This window comes from Microtus oregoni, unplaced genomic scaffold (assembly GCF_018167655.1).
Source record: "Microtus oregoni isolate MIOR12 unplaced genomic scaffold, Mior012 000001F_ref0000356, whole genome shotgun sequence".
Lineage (NCBI taxonomy): Eukaryota > Metazoa > Chordata > Mammalia > Rodentia > Cricetidae > Microtus > Microtus oregoni.
The window spans coordinates 83,773,766-83,790,120 of NW_024543060.1; the positions used below are offsets into that span (position 1 = coordinate 83,773,766).

Here is a 16,355-nt window from a genome sequence, read left to right on the forward strand (position 1 = left end):
TGTGATGGGAATCCAGCATGGGGCGGTAGGGACAAAGCCAGCCTAGTCTAAGCTGAGTAGGAACAAACCCAATATGGTCCTGAAATCCTCTGAGCTGGATCCTGAAGAATTTCTGAGGTAGAACCAGGCACAATGGCACACACCTTTAATTCTAGCAGAGGCAAGTGAAGTGGATCCTTGAGTCAGGCCAGTCTTGTCTACATACTGAGTTCCAGAACGATCCTGAGCCAGGCGTGGTAATGCATACCTTTGACCCCAACACTCAAGAGGCAGGCAAATCTCGATGGCCAGGACTACACAAAGAAACCACCTCAAAAGAATAGAATTTTTGCGGTCATAGGGTTGGTATTCCCAATTGCTTCAATAATGCGTCTGCTAACGCACAGTCGTTTCCATGACAAGGAGCCTTCATGACAAGTGGCTCCTAAGTCTTAGGAATTTAGTAGCCAAAAGTACATTCCTAAAATTCAAAAGTTTTATAGCATTTTTTGTCCTAGTTTCTTGCAGAGATGTCATTTCAAACAAAAACTTAAAACCATGACCTACCAAATATTCAGCAAAATGGATGGGCCTGCACATCAAAATCAAGCTACAGGTAACCTGAGGCTGGAGATGGTTTGAATTCAATGCTGGTGCCAGAAGGCATAGCCACTAAGCCTGGCTTTCCCCCTATTTTTAGTACCTTCCAGGCCAATGGCATTGGCTAAATTCCAGCAATAAGATGGCAGGTTCCTTAAGGCCTATGTTAAACTTGTAAGGTTACATATTTTGTTCTATAAACAAATGGAACAAAGATCCAGGATAGTACTTGCCTAGGACGTGTAACAAAGGTCCTTCTTGGGTTCAAGCCTCAGTACCACCACAAAAATGTGTAGCGGGCCGGGCGGTGGTGGCGCACGCCTTTAATCCCAGCGCTCGGGAGGCAGAGGCAGGCGGATCTCTGTGAGTTCGAGACCAGCCTGGTCTACAAGAGCTAGTTCCAGGACAGGCTCCAAAACCACAGAGAAACCCTGTCTCGAAAAACCAAAAAAAAAAAAAAATGTGTAGCGGGAAAGGCTCACTCTTAGAACAAACACTATTCCCAGCCTCAGTGGTATCACAGAAACAATGAAGAGGAGGGTACAGAGTGAAGGAAATAGACAAATTATCACATCCAATGGGTATAGATTTTTATTATTTATACTTCTTTGAAATTATTACATTCAACATGTTTTCCTTTTGTGTTACTTAAAATATAAACCCTGATAGAGTTCTTTAGGATAGGCTGCATGCTTTGTAGCTAAACAAAACGATGTTCCCAACACCAGAAATACATTCCAATAAAATATAACATTTCTTATGGAATACTGAGTTAGGTACCCAATCTCTCATCTCATTTTGTAATTTGTATGTGGACAGCTTTCCTATACTGTGTTCTAAAACTCTGCTGCTGCAGTAATACAAGCTGATGTAGTTAGTCACCAAAACTCTCAGAATGTCATAACGGCACCACTTAGATCTACCTGGCTGACTGGACACAAGCTAACTTACAGGACACCAGACGTTCTTCACTGCCCTCGAGAAATGCTAACCACAGCGTCTGTGTGGTTTTAATATGCCAATTTGCACTGAGACTTATCTTACAAGTACATTCCTGGTCTAGAGTAAGGTTTTCAGTATTATATACAGAAGACTTAAGATCTGAGAGAACCAAGAGTATCTAGTCTCACAGTGAGTGGAAAAACATGACAAAGCAGAACAACATTTAAACCACAGAGCTCAAATTGACACCTCAGGGCAGTGGTTCTCAACCTCTGAGTCGCAAGCCCTTTCTTGGGGGTCACCTAAGATTATCGGAAAACACAAATATTTACATTAACAGTAGCACAACTGCAGTTATTAAGTAGCAAAATAATTTTATGGCGGTGGGGGGGGGGGTCACCACAACATGAAGAACTATACTTAAAGGTCTCATCATTAGGTAGGATGAGAACCACTGGCCAGGGTTTCAAAACTGATTTCAAGATGCCAGCTGGGGAAGAGCTCTCTATGCACAGTCTGGAGGTGTCTGTCTGGCCTGAGCCCAGCACTGCCTTTCTCCAGGACAAGAGCTGCCACTATTGTGCTGTGCCCAAGCCTATTGTTCCCATTGTCCCTTCAAGAAAAATGTCCAAGCTATTCATTTACATCCACTGTCAAGTGAATTTCTTCCTTCAGCTAGGGCTAAAAAAGGGTTATAAAAAAACAGGACCACACATGGGACCAGGTAGGCTGGGAATGACTTCAACCAACTCTAACAGAAATAGAGTGATACAGCATGTCATCCTTGTGGGTTTCAGCTACTCGGCTCCTGCCAGTAGGTTCCCGAGCTACGGTGGCTCAATCTACTACTGCCACGTCTTCAGAGCATTCAAATGTTGCAAACTACTTCTGTGTGAATATCCTGAGTTTCTGAAATACTGACCATGTAACCCAAACCACTTTTAACCGACCATTCAGTGTTGGCTAAGAAACCATGAGCAAGATGGTGGCTAGAATTCTACCTTGACATGTTACCTATTATTAGTCTTTTAGGAAGTCCAGGCATATAAAACCATGAGCCAGATGGTGGCTAGAATTCTACCTTGACATGTTACCTATTATTAGTCTTTTAGGAAAAGTCCAGGCATATATGTTGGTTCTCACTTAAAACAAGTTGAGTACAAGTCTCGTCCAAACAATGGGGATTACAAAAAAAAAAAAAAGTGATGCATGAAATCAGGAAATCATGATATAAAACGGGAAAACTAAAACCTCGGTGCATACTAGAACCCTATGTGTGACACCAGCTACGACCAGGGGCAGTTCTGGCCCTCAGAAATGCTGCCCAAAGGCTAATTACTTCAAGTCCTGTTCAGGTGGTTTGGGTTTTTTGTTGTTGTTGTTGTTCTGTTTTGTTTTTGAGAGAGAGTTCTCTTACTTAGTTGTGGTCAAAGATGCCATGCCCTCTACCCAAGAATTGTAACAGCAGTGTATAGAGTTTTAACATTTACAGTATTAGATAGGGCCATTAGCAATTTTATTTTAAACTTAATATATGTTAATGAAATGCATTTATGTGGAAAGATCCAGTTACCAGCCATCAAAAACTCTTCTATGTTGAAAATGTAATTTTAATAGATAATTCTTTATCGTACATAGAACACAATAGAATACACCAGATTCTGAAGAAACTCCAGAAGTTATGAAGTGGGGAAAAAGCAGATGGGCAACAATATCCACTGCAGGAGACAGATTCCTGACTGTAAGGTTAGCATTTACATGGATAGGAATTAAAAATAACAAGAATCAGAAAGTCAATGTGGAAAAAGGTGGGAAAGGATGATTTCACATGGGAAGAAAATAATTAATACCAAAATAAAAGTTAAAAAGAAATAGCTGGGCATGGTGGCCTTTATAATCCTAGCAGAGGCAACTGGGTCTCTGGGTTGGAAGCTAGCCTGGTCTACATAGTGAGTTCCAGGACAGTAAAGGTTACACAGAAAGAAACATGCCCTCAAAAACAAAAACAAAAAAAAAAAAAAGAAGGAAAGAAAAGGGGGGGATTCTTAAAGCAAAGCAACACACAGGAACTGAAGAGCTAACAACCCTCCTGTAAGCCGGTTGCTTGGGATTCACTCATTAGATCTGCAAGAAGACTCAAAACTGCCTGCACAAAGCTCAGCTGGCTTCCTAATAGCACAAACAATACACACAGGTTTCCAGACAAGAACCATCTGAGGCTCAAACGTGAACATGTGAGTTCTCTATGACATCCACTTGTCATTTTTATGGTGACTATTGGGCATGCCCAACTTTCAAGCATGGCAAGACACCAATGATCACCTAATTAAATCAGGAAACACTTATTTAAAACTTCTAGGAGGGTTAAAAAATAATAATAGATACTGATGCTTCATGCATGCTCAGAGCCAGTTTATAAATACTCATTCAGTAAAATCCTATCACAAATCCGCATTATTGAAACAAACTGGTAGAATTCTCCATTTGCCAATCAATTTGTCAAATGGAGAAGACCAAACAGAATGTTCCATCTGTTTAAATTTTAAATACGATTGTCACATCGGGAAAGTGAAATAAACACAGTAAAATAAACTGTACAAAGGCAAAGTAGAATAACAAAAAATATTTTACTAAAACATAAGATTTACAGAAGTTTCCAGACAAGCCATACAAAATGGTCACAAGCTTTTTTTTTTTCTTCTTCTTCTTCTGGGGGGATGGGGCAGAGAATCTACACTTGACAGCAAAGTCACAATGTTATTAGTGAGGGCTGTGATGTTTATTTAATGTTCCCATTTTGGTTCAGACAATCAAGCTTGTCCATCTACAGCGTCTAAAGTTAGACTTGGCTAGAGAGCATATGCTAAAAAACTGGTTAGCTGCATTTAACCACTGCAATTAGATCCCATAAGAGGGGGAGGGAGAAAGGAAACCATAAAATTAAAATAAAACTTTCCCCCTAAAAAATAAAATAAAAACACCCATACCCCTGGCAGCTAACCCTGACAACTACCTTCATTCACAGTGCTTTGTACTTAAACCATGATGGGGAAATGAATCCAAGCAGAGTCACTGCTTTTAAACACTTCACAACAACCCGGATGACACTTCTAGCCTCTGCTCATGCTTTCCAACAGTGAATCAGGACAAGACATAGATTTGCTAATGTGCATGTAATCACCAAAGATGAAAATGCCTGGGCTTTTATTCTGTAATGTTTCTAAGACTGTGTCCATTAAATGCAAACAAAAAAGGAAGAGTCTTGGCAGAACAGGAGAAGTGATGTACATTTGATGATCTGATCGACTTAAATATTATTCATGGCATATAGCCTAGTCCATGCTCTCGCTGTAGATTAAAAACAAATAAGCAATTGTTAGTTTACTTAGTTCATTAGATTTCTTTCCAAACACCATAAACAGAAAACAAGCACAATTTGTAGAAATGCTATACTATAAATACCCTCCTAAATTCATAGCATCTCCTATAAACTGGATCAGAATCAGTTTCCTGAATGTCTTATCACCAAAGCAGTACAACTGTTTTCTAAGGTTCTCACTATTTAGACCAGACTAGCTCTAAACCTTTCATAAAATTCAACAGATGGACTGCATTGTTGTAGCTTTCCCTTCTGAATAGCTGATAATGTTCTTCACTGGTTTTGTTGTAACTGCAGTAGGAAGAAGTCCGTTGATTCCATACTCTACAAACTGCTATATACTTTAAGTGGACCATAAAAATAGTACAAAACAGCTGCAAGTTTTCTAGTCTCTTCACATACTGCTGGTACAGGAGATACTCACTGTGAGATCCATGTGCTTAAACCCACAGTGCAAAATCACCTTTTCTAGATTATTTTTAATCTGAGCTCATTAAAAAAAAATCAAATGGCAACAAACTTGTTTTGAAACGCAGAAGCAGAGTAAATATGAAGTACCTGTTTCTATGGCTTGGGCTTCATTGGTCTTCCACTGCTCGGCTACATCATTTGCTAACGGATCATCTGGATTAGGAGCACTTAACAAAGCCTGGATTGATAGCAGAACTGTGCGAATCTGCAGTGCTGGGGACCATTTATCTATGAAGGTAACAGGCCCAGTATAATATAATAAAGCATGAAAAACTTCCCTCCCACACATTGGTGTTAGCATAAAAATGAGATTACAATGTTTAGATTCTAAATATGGAATGCTTAAGACAGAAAGGACACAGTAATATAGCATAGGGTTACAAACAACACTTACCTTTCAAAATATCTAAACATATTCTTCCCAACTTGTCTACATTAGGATGATAAATTTTGGTCATGAAACGTACTTTAGGTGCTGCCATTGGGTATTCTTCTGGAAGGAATAGTTCAAGTTTAAAAGTCCCTCCCTCAAAGGGGGAATCTTGGGGGCCAGCAATGACCACATGAAAATAACGGGCGTTGCTCTCATCTGGTTCTGCTTTAATGCCAGGAACTGGTTCTGCCAGCAAACGCTGGGTTTCCTACAACAGAAAAACAAATACTTGTGAAACAAATGTCATTTCACTAGATACCAAAATTAAAAGTTCATTTTTCTAATTAGAATCTCCCAGTGAAACATTATTTAGCTAATCAAACGTAAATTTCAAAGAAAAGAATGTTTATTTGACCCCCAAACCATGCCAAAATACTATGTCATGCACAGGCACACACAACCCCCCCCCCCCAATAATAAATGCTAAAAAGGCTGTTTAAACTGAGAGTGGTGGTGCATGCCTTTAATTCTAGTACTTGGGAGGCAGGTGCAAATGGATCTCAAGTTTGAGGTCTTCACAATGAGTTCCAGGATAGCCAGAAAATTGATGTAAAAAGAAAAATGACAGCAGGATTGTTACAATGAGTAAGGCTAATTGTTTTAAACTTTACTAAAACCCAAACCACTGAACTCTCCCTTTCTAAATAAATTGATCATTCTTTGTATTTAAAAGCCAACTAGATTACTTAAGGATATCAAAATCTCTGAATTCTCAAATCTCTTACATAAAAAATAGTTCAGTAAACTCCTATAGCTGATAAACACCTTTAGTAATGTGGCAGGATACAAGATCAACTCCAAAAAAAATCAGTGGCCTTCCTATACACTAAGGATAAGGAAGCAGAGAGGGAAATCAGAGAAGCATCACCTTTCACGATAGCCACAAATAGCATAAAATATCTTGGGGTAACTCTGACCAAGGAAGTGAAAGATCTATTTGACAAGAACTGTAAGTCTTTGAAGAAAGAAATTGAAGAGGACACCAGAAAATGGAAGGACCTCCCTTGCTCTTGGATTGGGAGGATCAACATAGTAAAAATGGCAATTCTACCAAAAGCAATCTATAGATTCAATGCAATCCCCATCAAAATCCCATCAAAATTCTTCACAGATCTGGAGAAGACAATAATCAACTTTATATGGAAAAACAAAAAACCCAGGATAGCCAAAACAATCTTATACAATAAAGGATTGTCTGGAGGCATTACCATCCCTGACTTCAAACTCTATTACAGAGCTACAGTATTGAAAACAGCTTGGTATTGGCATAAAAACAGAGAAGTCGACCAATGGAATCGAATAGAAGACCCTGACTTTAACCCACAAACCTATGAACACCTGATTTTCAATAAAGGAGCTAAAAGTATACAATGGAAAAAAGAGAGCATCTTCAACAAATTGTGCTGGCAAAACTGGATGTCAACCTGTACAAGAATGAAAATAGATCCATATCTATCACCATGCACAAAACTCAAGTCCAAATGGATTAAAGACCTCAATATCAGCCCGAACACACTGAACCTGATAGAAGAGAAAGTGGGAAGTACTCTATAGCACATGGGCACAGGAGACCACTTCCTACGTATAACCCCAGCAGCACAGACACCAAGGGCATCATTGAATAAATGGGACCTCCTGAGACTGAGAAGCTTCTGTAAAGCAAAGGACACCGTCACTAAGACAAAAAGGCAACCTACTTACTGGGAGAAGATCTTCACCAACCCCGCAACTGACAAAGGTCTGATCTCCAAAATATATAAAGAACTCAAGAAACTAGACCGTAAAAGGCTAATCAACCCAATTATAAAATGGGGCACTGAGCTGAACAGAGAATTCTCAACAGAAGAACTTCAAATGGCCAAAAGACACTTAAGGTCATGCTCAACTTCCTTAGCGATCAGGGAAATGCATCTTTAAGATACCATCTTACACCTGTCAGAATGGCTAAAATAAAAAACACCAATGATAGCCTTTGCTGGAGAGGTTGTAGAGAAAGGGGTACACTCACCCATTGCTGGTGGGAATGCAAACTTGTGCAACCACTCTGGAAAGCAGTGTGGCGGTTTCTCAGGAAATTCGGGATCAACCTACCCCTGGACCCAGCAATACCATTCTTGGGAATATACCCAAGAGAGGCCCTATCATACAACAAAAGTATATGCTCAACTATGTTCATAGCAGCATTGTTTGTAATAGCCAGAACCTGGAAACAACCTAGATGCCCTTCAACGGAAGAATGGATGAAGAAAGTATGGAATATATACATATTAGAGTATTACTCAGCAGTAAAAAACAAGGACTTCTTGAATTTTGCATACAAATGGATGGAAATAGAAAACACTATCCTGAGTGAGGTAAGCCAGATCCAAAAAGAGGAATATGGGATGTACTCACTCATATTTGGTTTCTAGCCATAAATAAAGGACATTGAGCTTATAATTCATGTTACTAGAGAAGCTAAATAAGAAGGTGATCCAAAGACAAACACATAGGCATCCTCCTGAATATTAACCTTCATCAGGTGATGAAAGGAGACAGAGACAGAGACCCACAATGGAGCACCGGACAGAAATCTCAAGGTCCAAATCAGGAGCAGAAGGAGAGGGAGCACGAGCAAGGAACTCAGGACCGCAAGGGGTGCACCCACACACTGAGACAATGGGGATGTTCTATCGGGAACTCACCAAGGCCAGCTGGCCTGGGTCTGAAAAAGCATGGGATAAATCCGGACTAGCTGAACATAGCGGACAATGAGGACTACTGAGAACTCAAGAACAATCGCAGTGGGTTTTTGATCCTACTGCACGTACTGGCTTTGTGGGAGCCTAGGCAGTTTGGATGCTCACCTTACTAGACCTGGATAGAGGTGGGCGGTCCTTGGGCTTACCACAGGTCAGGGAACCCTGATTGCTCTTCGAGCAGATGAGGGAGGGGGGCTTGATCGGGGGAGGGGGAGGGAAATGGGAGGCAGTGGCAGGGAGGAGGCAGAAATCCTTAATAAATTAAAAAAAAAAGAAAAAAGAAAAAAAAAAAGAAAAAAAGAAAATAGTTCGGTATTTACAGAAATCTTGTATATTCAAACCATCTCTCAATGATTTGCAGTGCCTAATACAATGTGAATGTTATATAAGTAGCTAATACACAAACTAAGCAACAATGACAAAATTCCTTTTATGTTAAATAAAGACACACTTTCCTCCCATAGGATTTTTCCATCTGCATCTGGTGGAACCTATATACACAAACAGCTAACTATAATCAAGTACTGGAGATGAGAACAAGTCTAGGAAAGAGGGTGTGGTGGCAACAGCAACTTAGGCAGAGGCAGGAAGAACTCCTGAGTTAAACGTCAACCAGACCTAGAGAGTACAATCCCTAGTAAGGGAGAGACAAGAACATGTCGAGGGCAAGCGGGGTGGTGGCGGCACATGCTTTTAATCCCAGCACTCAGGAGGCATAAGCAGGTGGATCTCTTTGAGTTCAAAACCAGCCTGGTCTACAGAGAGAGTTCTAGGACAGGCTCCAAAGCTACAGACAAACTTTGTCTCAAAAAGCCAAAATCAATCAATCTATCAATCAATCAATCTATCAATCAATCAATCAAAATAAAAATGTCTAGGGCACCTAAAAGGGAAGAGAAGGGATGGAGGATACAAGGCAGGGTGCACTGATCTACACTGATTAGCCTAAAACTGACTTTTATAATTTTTTTTTTAAATGCTACAAGATCCCCAGTGGCAGTGGGCAGTAGCGGGCCATGTGGCAGCAGACAGTGGGCCCTGGGAGCAGCCAGTCCCAGGCAGAGATGGCTGCTGGTCCCTGAGCAATGGCTGGTCCCAGGCAGGGAGACACAAACATGGATAGACACGACTTGCAAAGTGAGGTTGAATATTTATTCAGAAGGTTATGAAGGAGGAAGAGGGAGGGAGAGGGAAAGAGACAGAAAGGGGAGAAGCGGAGAAGTGGGGAGAGAGGCAGAAGAGAAGCTGCCTCTCTGAGAGGAAGATGGAAGAGAATGAGCTCTGGCTGGAAGCTGAAGATCAGCCTGCCTCAGCGGCTGGGGGAGGGAGTGGGCGTGGCTTGTCTCTTAAAGGGACCAGGGACCAAAACCATAACACTGACACTCCGTGAAGAGCCTTTAATGCTTCCCAATAATCATACCACATTCTATTTCCCATGGCTATTAAATCTCAAAATACCCATCCTCACCCCTGCTTCAGACTGATGCTCTGCTTCCTACTTCCTGAGAAGGCAAACATCTTCCACGTTTCCACGATGCCATCTGCACACGTACCCACATGCTGCTGGGCTTCTCACTTGTTCCTACCAGAGCCCTTTACCAGAGCCACCCTCTCCACTAGCGCACAGCTCTCCCTCACCTCCACAGGAACATGGTGCCAACATCTCTCTTGAATCAGTTTTCCTTTTTTGACCTTTCCTCAAACTATTCAAACTTCACGATATTTTTCCAAGCAGGAGGAGGTAGCAAAGCTGGCTCTCCTCACAGCAGACTGTGAAGCCACAAGCTCGGCATCTGCTGCACATGACCATTTCTCTTCCAGCTTGTCTGCCATGTCGTGACACAGCGGGAAAGGTCCTCATGAAAGCAAAACACTGTCTGACCTTGCACTTTCAGCCTCTAAATGTGAGCTAAAATTCCTTTAACACTTTAGTACAATAAAAGAAAACGGACTAGCACAGCAACCCAATCTCAACTTTCTGATCTTCCTCAATTTTTCCCTATGTCAGTTAACCCATCGCTGATCCATCTTCTTTCTCCTGTAGGATAAATATCCAATCTGATTTAAACTTCCAAGAGTCTCACTGAGGTAATGCTCAAGAGCAAGAAAGAGCATGTGTACAGCCCTGGGTTGGGCCCCCAGCAAAGTCAGAAAAGATTCCACAAGTCTACCATGGCTATGCTGCTTCTCACCATCCCTTCACCTCTGCTCAAGCCTCCACCAGCTCTCAATCACAGACTAACATAACCTATCGTGGGTCTACTTTTCACACATATTTAAAAGTCAAAGCCTTGCTATGGACATATTCTGCACTCTGCCTACCTTTCCAATTCCTCTTCAGCTATCCTCCACCCCAACCTCTTTGTTCAATCCTATTTAACTTCCTTACAGTTCCTCAACCTACTCGGCATACTTCCACTTCAGAAACCACACCATTCCTTTCCCCAGGAAACACAAGGGGGGGGGGGGGGATAGTAAAGATCAGTGTAGGAGCAAAGAAATGAAAAAGAAAAAGAACTAGATGGTAACATTTATTTTGGCCCTACCTCAACCTTGTTTTATCCCAGGTTTCCATGAAAAGAGAAGCTGGAAAAAAGGGACAGGGTCCAAAAATCTAGGGCACCACTCCCTGATTATACATAGTAGCAGCTATTTAAAGCTCTAACAAGCAACCAAAGGTACCTCCAAGACCAGATCCTAAAATAGCTCCAAAATCACTCTTCATCTTTGTCAGATGCCACATTCGCACATATGCCATCATATGTTTACCTACCCTAAGTCAGGCACTCTTCCCAAAGAAAGCATTAGTGGGGTGTGCGGTGTATGCCTGCCTCCAAGGTTAAGAGCACTTGCTGATCTTGTACAAAACCAGAGTTTGATTCCCAGCACTCAACCATCTGTCACTATTTCCAAGGGCTCCAACTCCCTCTTTTGGACTTTGTGGGCACCCAGAGGCATGCACACAGATGTACATATATAATGACAAAAATAAATTCTTTGGTTTTTGTTGTTTCAAAACAGGGTTTCTGTGTGAGGTCCTGGATGCTCTGAGACTTACTCTGTAGACCAGGCTGACCTTGAACCCACAGAAATTTGCCTGCCTCTGACTCCCAAGTGCAGAAAATTCATGTAAAGCAGTTTTCATACCTTAAAAAAATTACTAAAATCACAAACTTTCACTGTCAATGTTTTTTCTCCCCCCTAATATACCCCTGATTTGGGGCAAGGTCTCATGTAGCCAAGGATGCCCTTGAACTTGTGATTTTCTTGCTTTGACTTCCAAGTTCTGGGGTTACAGGCCTGTGCTTCCATGCCCAGCTAATATGCTCAGGAACAAAGGTTTTGTGCAGGTTAGGAAAGCACTGTCAACTCCACTCTAACAAAGCCTTTACCTCTCATTAAGGAAAACATCATTTTTTCCTCTCTCAAAGATTTTTTTTTCCCTGCCAGTGTTCTAGTGGCACACATCTTTAATCTGTGCACTTGGGAATCAGAGGAAGGCACATGCCTTTAATTCCAACATTGAAGAGACAGAGGCAGACACATCATTGTGAGCTCTAGGCCAGCCAAGGCTACATAGTGAGACTTTTATAAAACAACAAAAACCTTTATCTATAGGTAAAATTGAGAAAGAAAAATAAATTTGCCAATTTTCCTGTCATACTTCAAATCCTAAGTGGAAAAGTTGCAAAGTTTAAGATGCCCATATGAAATGAAATCTACATTTGTATAATACTGAGACACAGGAACAACCCCCTCCCAACATACACAAAGATTTTTTAAAAAATATTATTTTTGTTTCATTTTGAGACAGGGTCTTATGTAGGACCAAGCTGGTCTCTAATTCAGAGATCAACCTACTTTAGCCTCCCAAGCGCTGGGATTAAAACTAGTGCACAATTTTAATTTTAATCCGACTGGCAAAAATAGTATTTTTTAGCGATTGTTTGTTTACTTTGAAAGTCAGAGAGACAACATGTGAAAGTTGATTCTTTCCTTCCACTGTGTGGGTTCCAAGGACAGAACTCAGGTTATCAGGCAAGTGCCTCTACCAGCTAAGACAACACACACAAACTCAATGTTCTTAGAATAGTAATTTATGTGAAAAATAAACTTCTAATAATATCTTTACCCAATTATTAACCCAATATATTCAAAATACTATCTGAACATGCTATCAATATAAATACTATCTCAACATGCATCAGTATAAAATAACAGAATGGCTTAGTTATTTTTGTGGGTTTTTTTTTGTTTGTTTTTTTGTTTTTGTTTTTGTTTTTTTTTTTTTTTTTTTTTTTGGTTTTTCGAGACAGGGTTTCTCTGTAGATATGGAGCCTGTCCTGGAACTAGCTCTTGTAGACCAGGCTGGCCTCAAACTCACAAAGATCCGCCTGTCTCTGCCTCCCGAGTGCTGGGAGATCTTTTTTCCATACTGAGCTTTTACAAATTCGGGTTGTACTTTACACTAAGCACAAATATCAATTCTCACCTGTTCCTTAGCTACAAGATGCTATCACCTACAGAGTAAAAATCAAGATAATCTTATTACTGACATGCCATTAAGAATAAATTAACTCAATATAATGAGTAGGTTAAATTTTTGTAGAGCAACTTTAAATTATAACTGTTTTCCTTTCAAAAAGAATCGGAAAGTACTATAGAAGACTTGGAGTCACTAACAAGTAGTGTGAGAATTGCTGCTTCCTGCAGTCAGAACACTATTTATGAAAATGACTGACATAAAAAGGCAACCACAAGAAACATTGGTTAATTACCAAGAAACAATCTTATTTCTTCAAGTGAACACCACCCTCTAGTGGACAAAGACATCAACAGATGAAACAAAAACACAAACTACCCTTTTTTAAAGTTCATTACTTCACCCCAGGAGCTTGTCTTCTTGTTTCTCCCCTCTTCAAACTGTAGCATATGGTCATTTCCCTATGCTAAGGGAAGGATAGCTCCAATTTAACTATGCCCTAAAAAGAGACATATTCTGATCTGATTTCAAATGCACTTAAGAAAGCTAATGCGGGGGGGGGGGCACAGACGGTGAGGGGGGCCAAGGCTGGAGGAAAACGCTCGCTAACCCCACCAGTCCCTTCTCAAGCTCCAAGGGACAACTGTGGACTTGGGGACCAGCAAGCACCCTCAGGACACTAGAGGGTGGTGGTGAGCTGTGGCCACTGCAGAGTGAAGGCGCTGCTGCGCTGGTCACCAAGGAGTGCCAGCGACTGGTGGCCCAGGGTGCCAGGCCTGAGGCCCCCAAACGGAAGTAGGTCAATGATGGTGGGGATGCTGCTTTACCCAGTAAGCGACCATGGGCCAGGCAAGAGAACCAGGAAGCCAAAGGGGAAAGTGGTGTAGGCTGTGACAGAGGTGGCAACACTACCAGTAGCAAGTGCTAGGCTGAGGGAGGAAGCACAACCCTCTGCACCTGAGCGTCTGGCCCGGACTATAATTGTATCTGCAACGCTGGGTGGCCGTGTGCTGGCTGAGGTGGAAGCCCTAAAGAGGGGCAGGCGTCTGAGAGATGGGCAATTAGTGAGCCAGAGGGGACCAGGTGGCCTGGGTAGAAGGTCACAAGCCAGGCTGCAGGAGCATGGTGCCCTCGTGGCTCATGTGGACACAGTAATCCGTCACTGTGCAGGGCAGCTGAGGAACTAAGTCTTCAATGAACACATAAAGGTCACGATGGCGTGTTACTCAGGCAATGGGCTCCAGGACGTGTGGCATGCTGACAATCCCCACCACGACGGGCACGGCATCATCTGTATCTGCACGGCATCATCTGTATCTATTACCTGAATCAGAACTGGGATGTTAAGATCTTCCCTGAGGGTCAGTCAGTGGTAGCCAACATCAAGCCACTCTTTGACAGGTTGCTCATTTTCTGGTCTGACCGACGGAACCCACATGAGGTGAAACCAGCCTATGTCATCAGGTACGCCATCACTGTCTGATGCCAAGGAGCGGGCGGCAGCCAGAGACAAGTATCTGCTAGCATCGAGACAGAAAGGTGTCCGAGTTCCTGTATCACAGACAACTACACTCACCTAATGGCCAACCCACAGCTGCATGCATCAGTAGCTCCCTGCTTCAGGGGAGCCCCAGGCCCAGCTGCAGCTCACTAACCTCGGTGCCCGCTCCCCACCTGCCAATGCTGCTACTTCTGGCTTGCCTCTGCGCTGTGTGGTGTGGAGGACATTAGGGTCACTGAGGACCAACAAGGAGAGACTTCTGCTGCCCCGTGTTTGGGGTCAGGTTGTGACCTAGGCAGTGGCCGGTGTGGCTGGTGGCCTATGCCCTGCCATGTCTGGTCCATTGTGTGTTGAGCTGAGAGGAGGCAGAATTTGGGGTTGAGGTGAGTCATGCTGTCAAAGGTCTTTTGGGGGGGGGCATGCACATACCCCTCCCCACTCCTCCAGCCTGGAATGTGAAGTGACTCCCCAACCCATTGGCTATGGTACTTTATGGACTGGGCTGCCATGGCTTGGGCAGACTAAGGTGCCATGAGGAGCATGGGTATAGAGGTCCCGCCAGCCAAGAAATAAAAGTTTCCCTCAGAGCTGGGGAAAACAAACAAACAAACAAAAAACCCGCCAGCAATTGCAATCTCAAAAACTAAACTAATCCTCAATTCCCTATGTGCTTGCCTTCTGTGCCCAGAAAAGCTACTGGCCCCAAAGGATCCTGAATATGTTTATCCTAAAGTCAAAAGAAGAGAATGGTTCTCTCAACACACGCCCCCTTCTCTTCTACCCCCTGGATGTTTTTAGGTGGCAAAAAGAGACACTTTCCAAGAGTTGGTACCAGGGACTAAATCTGAGAAGATTTTTAATCTAGTATAAAGCTTTTCTCAAAAAGTTTTATTTGGAGGCTGAAGATATGGCTCAGTTGGCATAGTGCTTGCATTCAGGAAACCCTGATGTTCAATCCCTAGTATCACACACAGCAGAGGGAAGAGGCTAGAGTAACAGGAATCCAGACAATCAGCCTGGGATACAGACCTTGTCTCCAAGCAAAATTCCCCAGAAATACAAATGACCTAGAACAACAACAAAAGGCCCTGGGCTCATTGTACCAGTAAGCAGCAGGTAAGAAAGTATACTACTCCACTTAAGAGTACTAAGCAGGGCTGGAGAGATGGCTCAGAGTTTAAGAGCACTGGCTGCTCTTCAGGAGGTCCTGAGTTCAATTCCCAGCATCCACATGGTGGCTCACAACCATCTGTAATGAGATCCGGTGCCCTCTTCTGGCCTGCAGGCATACATGGAGTCTGAACACTGTACATAATAAATAAATCTTTAAATAAAAAAAAAAGAGTACTAAGCAATAGGTGGGGCCAAATGCTGCTATTTATGGGTCAGAAACCTATACCCTAATTTTATCCCTCCCCAGTAAACTAAATCAATACTTCTGTGAGGTTCAAGGAAAAAGAAATGGACACTGGGGGAACAAAAGTTAAGAATGCATAATCAGGTTGTTTCTAGGGTCTAAATTAACAGACAGTCTCCACTTTCCTATTCTCCACCATCACTCAAACTGGCACAATGGTTTTTGGCTCACTTGCCAAACTTTTAAACTATCAGATAACAAGAACCCCAGGTAGTAAGTGGCAATTGGTAAAGTGTCAATTGGTAAAGGCAGATGTGACTTATGCCTGCAACCCCAGCACTTGGGAAAGGTCAGCCATGAGGACTGTTACAAAAGGGGCCAGAGTGGGTGAGGAGAGGAAGAAAGAGAAGCAGAGTCAGCAGCATTTATGATCAACCCAATCGTCGACAAGAAAAAAAGCCTAACAAAA

The 16,355-nt window shown here is 42.3% G+C and overlaps 1 protein-coding gene and 1 pseudogene across 1 annotated transcript in view; one reads left to right on the top strand and one right to left on the bottom strand.

Moving 5' to 3' along the window:
• Positions 1-4,129: 4,129 nt before the first annotated feature.
• Positions 4,130-16,355, bottom strand: part of Ube2n (ubiquitin conjugating enzyme E2 N) — a 35,761-nt gene continuing 23,535 nt past the window's right edge. The window contains exons 2-4 of the mRNA XM_041668697.1: positions 5,766-6,012; positions 5,459-5,599; positions 4,130-4,869 (exon numbers count right to left, since the gene is read on the bottom strand). Of these exons, the coding sequence (XP_041524631.1) occupies positions 4,829-4,869; positions 5,459-5,599; positions 5,766-6,012 (429 nt within the window). The 3' untranslated portion in view covers positions 4,130-4,828. The remainder of the gene's footprint in view (positions 4,870-5,458; positions 5,600-5,765; positions 6,013-16,355) is intronic.
• On the top strand, positions 6,386-14,608 carry LOC121458040 (annotated as a pseudogene).